Raw genomic sequence first — 10,431 nt, forward strand, 5'->3', positions numbered from 1 at the left:
CCAACAGCTGAACTTTTTATCAATGGTGTTGAAGTGCTGACAGATTTTCCCCTTGGCTCGTCAACTCATATCCTCAAATATATTTGGCAGTACAATACAGCCAGCTGGATCCCTCATGGCTGTCTCCTGGGCCACTGGTGCGAGAGAGTGTGAATTTCTTTCTTACTACTGTTTATCTTTTACAACTGTCATTCACTTCTGAAGCCATATTTAAGCACTCTGTTTTATGATGTAACAAGCAGGTAAGTGCTATTCATTTTATGATAATAGATGTAAATGACAAAAGCCAAGCGGTGATATATGGATGTAGCCTACACTTGAACCAATCAAAACGACCATAGAAAGGCTTACAAATTTCATTGTGTCCAGTTGTTTAAGGCGAAAATAACTCATTAATGCAGTCTAGGATACTTCTACGTGTTTGTTATTTAAATCAAAAACTTTAAAAGTCCAAAGCACGAGACTCTTGTAATGGTGATATCTTTGACAGTAGGGGGCAATATTTTGCTTTCAAACGCTTCGAAGCTTTGCTTAGACCACAAGGAAGTGACCAACCCTCTAGAACGCTGCTGTCAAGATGGCACCGATTGGGCTGAAAGCTGTAGTCGGAGAAAGTAAGTGACATATTTGTGTCTAATCTCACTGTAGCAGTTTATTACAGTTAAAAAAAAGTACTTTATTGTAACCTTTATCGCTGTAACTTGATGAACTGACGTTCAATTTATTAAACAAAATCGTGTTGTGGATGACGGTTCACCAACTCTTCCTGATTCACTCCTAATTAATATGCTAACGTTGCCGAAGGAACCGATGTCATCATTTAAAAAGTCAGATATATAAAATAATAGTACTGTGTTACACGTGGTGATAGCAGTATTTGCTTAATTTGCTGAAGTTTTATGTGTTTTTGTGACATTAGCCACATTTGAAAGTTAAAAGTCGCGACGTTAGGGATTGAAAATGTTGTGACAGTCCAAGTTATAGGCTAACCTAGGCTAGCTAATCTGAAAGGGAAGTCTAGTAACTTCGCTTGTGATCTCTTAAATCATCCTGGACATTTAGGCTGTAAAACGTCAGCAAGTCACAACTTTTGTTACACAATAACTTGTAGTACATTGCGTTGAAAGTAAAAAAAACAAAACACATGCCAGGGTTAAAACATTACTAGATGAGCCTTGTTAATATGTAATGCTTATTTGTAATTATATGCTAATTGCGTCTGCTAGACTTTAGAAGCATTAAATTTGGGCTTATGTTCCTTCATCTCACATTTTCACTTCTTTTAAGAAGTCTGAAAAATAAAAAAAACATACCATTACAAAGTAGTATGTTTTGTAATTTACTATCTGCTATTATTAGCTGAAAACGTTGTCCATACAAGATGAGTTAACCTATTTGGACTATGCCAAAAATATAAAATAAAATCTCATATTCAATATTGTATTCAGAGCAGTGAGAGAATAAATCCCCATAAGGAAGTTTCCTTGCAAACTGGGTAAAAAATTTTTTTTTAGATTTAACAAAACTCTTCCAAAGTATAATCTTTTCCAGTTCCCTGTATGAGCGACCTGGAAAATCATTGCAAGTTAGTGATGAAGGTCACACTTGGTGCAAAAAAAGAAATCTATTTTTTTTTTCCCCATTTATTTCTCTCAAAAGCCCTGAACCAGAATAAACATATATTCAGTATCCACCATAATACCAGGAACCTTACCAGGATTTATACAGCAATCATAAAATAGTGATTACAGTGATGGCTAACTCGGAATAAAGAACACATTTTCTTTATGAACTCCCATAACAAGCTAATTATGTCAGCTATTATTGTGAAAACACTGAGTCATATGTCTTAGGGAGCAGAATCTATGTTTTTAATCAGGTTCAAATCGTGGTTTAACAAGGAAGTGAAGACATCATATTGGTGCAGTTCTACTTTTCATGTTTCCTACCACAGTCCTTTCTTCTGTACCCTAGTTAATTATTGTGTGATTCAATGAAAACTTTTTTGGGAACAGTGGTCCACTGCAGGAGACTATTTGGCTGTTTGTTTTAGCACACGTACCACACCTTAGCTGTTGTGCTTAGGACGTCACTGGAACAATTGTGCTTCTGTCTATATAAGACCAGGAAGTTGCACCCAAGCAAGTTTGTTACTGCAAGTGTTAAATATGTTTAAAAAGGGTTCCTGTTTTTTGAATTTTTGACAGTAGAGCTGACCTTTGACTTTTGTTGTTGTTTTATAAGTCACACAAATTCTTTGGAAACTATTCAGTAAGCTACATTTCATGAAAAGCTCAAATTACCAATGAATGCTACAACAACGATCTAGAGTATTTTGAATATATGAATGTTTCATAAAGTATTTTTTTATTATTATTGTTGCTAAATTTACTCCACTTGTGACCCGTTTTAACTCGTTTTTGTTATGAGGTTGTGGGTTCTTGCATCAAAAAATTATCTTTTCATCTACAGAAATCATCAGCGGTGTGATCAAGAGTGTGAAAAAGGATGGAGAGTGGAAGGTAACAGTAGATACAAAAGAAGAAATTCTTTAGATTTTTGCTGCACTGAATTTATTACCACTGTGTGGCTCATGCCTTTGTTTAGGTTCTTATTGTGGATCACATGACCACAAGAATTCTGTCCTCTTGCTGCAAGATGTCTGACATTTTGGCAGAGGGGGTGACCAGTAAGTATGGATATAATTCATAGTTTTTAGTTTAGTTTTTTTGTGGCACACTTAAATAAATGAGAGATCAAACTTTTAGCTGTTGAAGAGTAAAATGTGCCAACTTAATTCATTTTCTACATTTAAATGACATTGAAATAATTATATTGTCTTTTCTGTTTTTCAGTTGTGGAGGACATCAATAAACGCAGAGAACCCATCTCCAGTTTGGAGGCCATTTATTTAATCACCCCATCTGAAAAGGTTCAAAAGAGTTCCATCTTTTAATGTTGCCATATCTTCAAGATTGTTCTCATGTGCATAATATTTTAAAGATAAATATGTTTTCAATTACAGTCGGTTCGTAGTCTCATTGGTGATTTCAAAGAGGCAGCCTTTACATACAAGGCAGCACACATCTTCTTCACTGACAGTAAGAGTGGAACTATAAATATGAGAAATGTATTTTTTTTCCAGACTTCCAGTGTAAAACGCTAAAACTGACATTAATTATTTTTTTTTTTTTGCCTTGATTAGCTTGTCCAGATCCTCTCTTTGCTGAGATTGGGAGAGCCAAAGTTTCAAAATTTATCAAGACTTTAAAAGAGATCAATGTTGCTTTTCTTCCATATGAGTCTCAGGTGGGTAAAATTCTTATATTTCATTGAGTCCAAATTGTGTTTGGACATTTCATTAGAAATGTTTTTGGTTTTGGACAAAACTTATTTGACAGTTAATCATTTAATTGTATGGCAAAAAGACAAACGTTTTCTAGAGCTACAATCAGTTATAGTAATATTTTCTGTCGGTTTATTGTGACAGGCAATACCTTTCACAGTTTCTCTTGTCCCTGTAGGTTTTCTCACTGGATGACCCAAAATCCTTGTACTCCTTCTACAGTTCTAAGGCAAATGAAACAAGAGATAAAATGATGGAAAATGTGGCAGAACAGATTGCGACCCTGTGTGACACTCTCAAAGAGTACCCTGCAGTTCGTTATCGCAAGTATGGGCCCCTTCATGAGAAGAAAGAGAGATAGATTTAAACAAATAAATCTTTCCCCACTGAATGTATTATGCTGATTTTAAAGTTGTATTCTACTTTGTTTTTAGGGGACCTGAGGAAAATGCTAGACTGGCTGAAGAGGTCTACCAGCGCCTCATTGCTCACAAAGCTGAAAACCCAACCATGGGAGAGGTAGGAAATACGTTGGTCTTCAACCACTCGATTTCTTACATTCCCTGCTGTGTCATTTCAAATTTTTAAAAAAATGGTGAACAAAATGTTTACACTGCTTTTTTTCCTGCTAAATCATCTTTCTCATGTAAGAGAATAAACCTCTGTTGGGATTCTGCAGCTCTTCAGCTTAACAGGTTGTGAATATTTCTTTGGTTTCTGGGATTATTTTCTCATCCTTTGCTGGACCTGTCCTTTTTTTCCCTTCTTCTTTTCTGTTTTTCTTAGCTGACATTGCCTTGCTCCTGAGATGAGTCTTAAAAGGCATGTATTACTGTTCCCTTTTTGCGTCTATGCATGTCAGGTGCTTTATCATACTATGCTGTACGTATTTCTTTTTTTTCCTTTTTTTTGTACATCTAGCAGTGATGCTGAATTATAATAATTGATAATTGATTGATTTCATTGCATGACATTGCAACAATTAATTAATGTGTACTTTCAACCAGTCTCTTTTAATAAATCTTTAAATTAAATCATATATTTCAAAAGTACTGCATAATATCCTTAATTTGTATTATTTTTAGGGTCCAGATAAGGCGCGATCACAGCTAATCATTGTTGACCGTGGGTTTGATCCCGTCTCACCTGTTCTTCATGAGTTGACCTTCCAAGCAATGGCTTACGATTTGCTAGACATCAAACAGGACATCTATACGTGAGTGACTACCTTTATATTTTTATATTGCTCTGTCTGTTTGGTGTGCTGTCCTTGGTATACCAGTCCCTCCATTAGTGGATTTTTAATTTAAAAAAAATTATTCATTTTTTGAATTTAAAGTTATCAGACAACCGGCATTGGGAACTCAAAAGAGAAAGACGTCTTATTGGATGAAGATGATGAACTCTGGGTTCAGCTCAGACACATGCACATTGCTGATGTCACCAAGTATGTTTGTCACAGTAACATTTCTACAACTGTTACAACTTGATTGTGGAATCATTGTAATTCAGTCAAAGTTTTCCTGTGTTAGGTGTCTACTAATTTTCTCAGTTGATTGTTGCAGGAAGGTGACAGAGCTTCTTCGCACGTTTTGTGAAAGCAAGAGGATGTGCACTGACAATGTGAGTGTTATGTTATGAGTGTATTATCTTTTCAGGTGTTTGAAAAGTCCACGGTAGAACATGAGTATTGTTTTTGTGTTATGATGGAACTTTGGGGAAAATGTTTCTCTTTTCAGGCCAATATAAAAGATCTGTCTCAGATGTTAAAGAAGATGCCACAGTATCAGAAGGAGCTGAGCATGGTGAGTTACATTTAAAAAACAAACAAACAAACCCTTATGTAACTTCTTATCATTATTTGTTTGTTTTAATTTATCTAATCCAAAAGCACTGTCTGTTCAATTTATTTAGAACTTTGCTTATTAAAAATAGTGAAATTTGTTAAGCATATTAGGATACATTTGTGATGATAAATTAGACACAATTTAGACTGTGGTTTATTTTTTCCTAAGTAAGCATTTGCTGGGCCATCTAAAGTTTAGTTGGATCAATATTGGGCCAAAAGATTCTAGTTATAACCCGACCATTATGGCAAGACTTCCCAGAAAAAGTTTTTCTTATATCAGAGTTGTCAGTCTTAATTATGTTTAAGTTTTTTTTTTTTCATAAATATATATGATGCCGTATGTTAATAGAATAGAATAAACCTTTATTATCCCACGGATGAGAAATTTCGGTGTTACAGAGCTCTTACAGCAAGGGAAAATAAAATATAAAAGGAAGACACAAGGTAGTCCTATAAACATAAGCAACCAAAGTTCGTATATACAGGTTTATTCTATAGTAATTAGTAATGGATTTTACGTAATTTCTTTTACAGTACTCCACTCACTTGCACCTAGCTGAAGCTTGTATGAAGAAATTCAAGGCCTCTCTTGATAAACTTTGTGAAGTGGAGCAGGTTAGTAGCCTTGTGCACAACAGAATTTTTTGTAATCAAATGTTTGACTTGCAGCAGTCACCATCGTGTGTGTCTTTTATTTTGGTAATGTAAATTACACTTTGAAAGTCCAGTTCAGTTTTTGGCTTTTGTTATCATGTATGGCTACTTAAAAAATGTAATCAAAATTATTATCTTTGAGGACTATTGAACCTAATAGTTTTTAAATATTAATTATAATGCAAAAAAAAAGTCTATTAGGTTGTAACATTTCTGCCACATATGGTCAAATGGCACAATGCATTACACTGACACAGACTGTCTAAACAAAATGCCTGACATGGAATTACTACATTGACTCATCACATTCAGTGACCTGAAATGTGTCTTTGTGTAATTCCTGTGCTTCTTTGCTTCTGGTCTGTTGATATTTGTTAAATAAAAAATAATAATATTTTGTAAGAAGCTTTAAACTAGACATCAGCATCGTAAATCATCATAGATCTGTGAGCTTACAGTAAGCTTAAAGGCATGTAATAACACAGATGTACCACTTGGTACAGTAGAAGTTCTTCTGCCAGCAAGACCTGGGAAAAAAGCCACAATCCAAACCGGAGCCAAACCCCAGTGCTTTAGTTATATGTGCCAGACATGCCTTGTATCCCTGAAGGGAAACATTTGGCCATATCTAGTCCAGTATCAGATGAGTGACAAGCACATGAGAAATTATAAGCTATGCATGGCTGTGGCATTATGAGGTGCAAGTGTTAATGGGGCCTTTTTTATGAGTAAATCGCTCAACTGCACTAATGGATTGTCAGCATGTCTGAAAGCTGTCTCTTTAATCCATTGGGCATGCTTTGGCTCTTAAGATGTGCAGTATGATCCAAATGGCAACAGCTCTCTGTCAGCTGTCATTTGTTCTACATTGTTTGGAAGCCCATTACAAATGTGTGTGTAATGTTGTAAATAAAATTATCTTTCAGTTGTGAGCAAAGTTTTGCTGCTGGCTTTAATAAAGTTTAGTCCAAATTCGTGTAAGGTTAGCACAATTATTTAAGGCAATTACACAGTACCAAGTGACCATTTATTGGAGGATTGCAAAAAAAGGGAAATCTCAACGCTACATATAGCTAGTGTACCCAGTATTTAGCATTATGTTGACATAACGTACAGATTACAAATGCAAATCTGGAGGTTTACTTTGCAATCTGAGATTTTCTTGTTGCAATAGTCTTACAGCAATATCATGGCTATGAAAGAGAATGTGTGTTGGGGGAAAGGGGAATAAAGTGGTTTCATTCACCTCTGTTAACTGCCTGTCTTAAGTTGATGATATTCAATAAAGGTTGATAGTAAACTAGGGCTTTCTTCCACAGGACCTTGCAATGGGAGCAAATGCAGAAGGGGAACCACTGAAAGATGCCATGAAGAGCATTGTTCCTGTGCTCTTAGATAATGACATTGATGCCTTTGACAAAATCCGCATCATACTGCTGTTCATATTTCACAAGAAAAAAGGTAATAAGATCTCAAAACATTTTAAATCTTTTTAAGCCCTAATCTTGTTGTGTGCAAAAGCATACCTGTGTGAGTGACAGGGATACATTCAAGAGAAGCTTTATTTGTCGTGACGAAACTTATTTATAGCAAACAGTGTTTTCATTGCCTGGTTGTCTATTCAGGCATTGGGGAGGAGAACCTTGCCAAGCTCATCCAGCATGCAAATATTCAGGCCGACAACAACATTATTTACAACCTGCAGAACCTAGGCTGTAATATTATAGCTGGGGTAAGTTTGGCTACAGTCTCATGTTGTGGAACTGAGAATTTTATAAAACTTGAAAACAAAATCTGAATATTTGACATACATTGTTTTTCAGGGTCGCAATTCTGGTAAAACACTGCCAGATCGTAAGGAGCGTACAGAAAGCACATACCAGCTTTCCAGGTGGACACCCACCGTCAAGGACATCATGGAGGTATTAAGCCCTAAGTGAGGTTTCAGATGTCACTGGCAGACCTGCTCACCTTTGCTCACAACACAGCTTTTATAACATCTGTGTTTCTGTATCACAGAATGCCATAGAAGACAAACTGGACAAAAAGCTTTGGCCATTCATCGCTGAACCAGCACCCATCAACACAACTCAGACTGCAGTCAGGTCGGTTGGTGCTGACTATCTCTATCTCTCTATCTGTCTCTCTCTATATATTAGATAGATGAGAGAGAGATCTCTTTCCAAAACAGTTTGTATTTAGCAACAAATAATAAGTGGGGTAAATGACAGATAATGTTATAAAATAAAACCTTTTATCCCCTGAAATGAATCGGAGCCAAGCTTTTGACAAAGTGAAGTAGAGTTTAAAGGGTAAATTTCTGTCATTTTTGAATACTCTATAATCCCTAGGGAATTCCCATCATAATGATGGTGTTAGTACTGACCACTCTTGTAGATCTAGATTTACTCATAATCTGTGGAGTGTTCCAGTACTTTTCTACTTCTTTTTAAGCAAAATGCAGAATTAACACAGAGAAGTTGATAATAATATATAATATAGACTGGCTATAAAAAAAACAAAAAAACAAAAAACAAAACGACACCAAAAAAAAAAAAAAAAAAAAAACCTCAGGAGTTTCTGTTAGTATTTTCACAATCAAACTTATTCATCAGGGTCAATTTCCTGGCAACACAATATAGAAAAGAGGCATTGTATGACCGTTGTATTAATTATTGTTTGAAATAATAAATGACAGAAAATTAATAAATAGCTGAAAGGGAGCTGTAGTTTTAGTAATAGTTTTATGTTTCTCAATCATTTTCAAAATTATTTTACAGCAGCGCACGTTTTGGACACTGGCACAAAAATAAGTCTCCAACGGAGTATCGGTCTGGCCCTCGTCTCATTGTTTTTGTGATTGGTGGGGTGTCATACTCTGAGATGCGTTGTGCTTATGAAGTGACTCGAGCCACAGATGGGAAATGGGAAGTCCTGATTGGTAAGCAATTGCTAATTAAGAAGTCATGACTGTTGAACCTGACTGTTGAACTGCTATTTAAATTCTGTTTTTTTTTTTTTTCCTTGACAGGATCATCTCACATCCTAACTCCAACCAGCTTCCTGAATGACTTGAAGACTCTGGACAAAGATACTAATCCTGATCCGTAATCCCCAAGTCAGAACAGCAATACTGCAGTAGGAGTCTGGTTGTTCCTTTAAACTGATGTCTTTCTGTTGTCCTGTTTAGCTTCTCTGACATGTCTGATGTGAAATCTTAGATGTAGTCATGTAAGGAAGCAGTTGTGACTATTCTATTATAGTGTGCTCTTTTGTTGTTAGTTGGGTTCTGTATACTGCTGTGATTGAAATTGTATTTAAGTAATAAATGAAACAATAGTAATGTTTTGATTATTCTATTCATATTTAAATTCTTAATTTTGTTGTAATTGACTTGCGTAATTATTTAGTCAGAAATTCCAGAAATTGTCACAAAGAAAGAGCAGCTCTCACCTCATAGAAATCTCTTAATTCAAGTATATTGTAGTTGCACACAATTGAAGGACATATTGTATATAGATTTAAAAGTAGATAAAAATATTTTATTTTAGGTAACCTTCTCCCCCTTCTTGAAATTTTCATCTAATAATGTCAGAACTGCTGTGTTATGACCATTGCACATTTACTAGATACTTTAATATATTGCTGGGCGCTAGAGCAGTGGGTGCTTGTTTATTTGTTGTTGAAAATGAGTAATAAAATAAAAAATATATTGAATTTAAATTGTCTTGTTTCTTTTCTATAGGACCTTTTAGTGTGCTTCAATGTGCTTAATACATTCGTTTTGGTTTAAAAAAATATATACCCATATGGAAAAGAAATAGAAAAAACTTATAAAAGACTTGCATCAGATTTGGCTTGCTTCATATAGTGAATCATATAAGGCTTATATGATTTACTCATGAAAGTGGCCACTTTCTCATTACTTTCATATATTGTTTTAGGAAGTATCCAAAACATACAAGTTTCATTTATATAATTTTTCAAGGGATCTTGTATCTGTTTTCACTCTTGTATGCTTTTCATACAAGTTTCACACAAGACAGATACAAACTTTATAAGATTTATATATATCTTTTCCATATGGGTAGTTTGTTCATATTTTGCTAAAAAGTTTGCTAGTATTCTCCATAAATGCAAATTATAACTTTATTTTTTTGAGAACTGCTGCTGTTCTGTATAGGCCTCAACCCCCAAAGCCACCTCGTCACTAAGAGCGGATACATGTATAGATTCAGGTGTGGAGTGATCATTAACAACATGTACATGGACGACATTAATCTGTATGCTAGGAATAACTGAGACGTCAACTTACTGATCCAACTCACCAGATCCACAGCAAGGATATCAGGATGTCATTTGGACAATATAAGTGTGATCGAATGGTCACAGAGAGGAAAGTTGATCCGCACTGGAAGGGGTGGAATTTCCAGAAGACAGAGTAGAAGAGTAGTCCTTACACAGTCCTTACCGGTCATTAGATACCCAGGGGGAATAATAAGCAGGCCTCAGGATGAGATAGATGTCAATGATGTCAGCTCATAAAAACTCCTCATAATGAAAGGTCCCCACCCAAAGTCCA

The 10,431-nt window shown here is 35.4% G+C and overlaps 1 protein-coding gene across 1 annotated transcript; it reads left to right on the forward strand.

Annotated features, from left to right (window-relative positions):
* The first annotated feature begins 544 nt into the window (after positions 1–544).
* stxbp2 (syntaxin binding protein 2) lies at positions 545–9,539 on the forward strand. The gene is made up of 19 exons (XM_063472060.1): positions 545–614; positions 2,473–2,522; positions 2,608–2,689; positions 2,856–2,932; positions 3,026–3,101; positions 3,206–3,309; positions 3,525–3,673; positions 3,781–3,865; positions 4,432–4,562; positions 4,686–4,793; positions 4,912–4,969; positions 5,086–5,151; positions 5,730–5,810; positions 7,169–7,310; positions 7,475–7,581; positions 7,673–7,771; positions 7,869–7,954; positions 8,630–8,790; positions 8,881–9,539. Exons 1-19 carry the CDS (start codon positions 578–580, stop codon positions 8,958–8,960), a joined length of 1,779 nt encoding a protein of 592 aa, XP_063328130.1. The 5' UTR covers positions 545–577; the 3' UTR covers positions 8,961–9,539.
* The last annotated feature ends 892 nt before the right edge of the window (positions 9,540–10,431 follow it).

The sequence above is a fragment of the Pelmatolapia mariae genome, linkage group LG4 (genome assembly GCF_036321145.2).
Source record: "Pelmatolapia mariae isolate MD_Pm_ZW linkage group LG4, Pm_UMD_F_2, whole genome shotgun sequence".
Classification (NCBI taxonomy): Eukaryota; Metazoa; Chordata; class Actinopteri; order Cichliformes; family Cichlidae; genus Pelmatolapia; species Pelmatolapia mariae.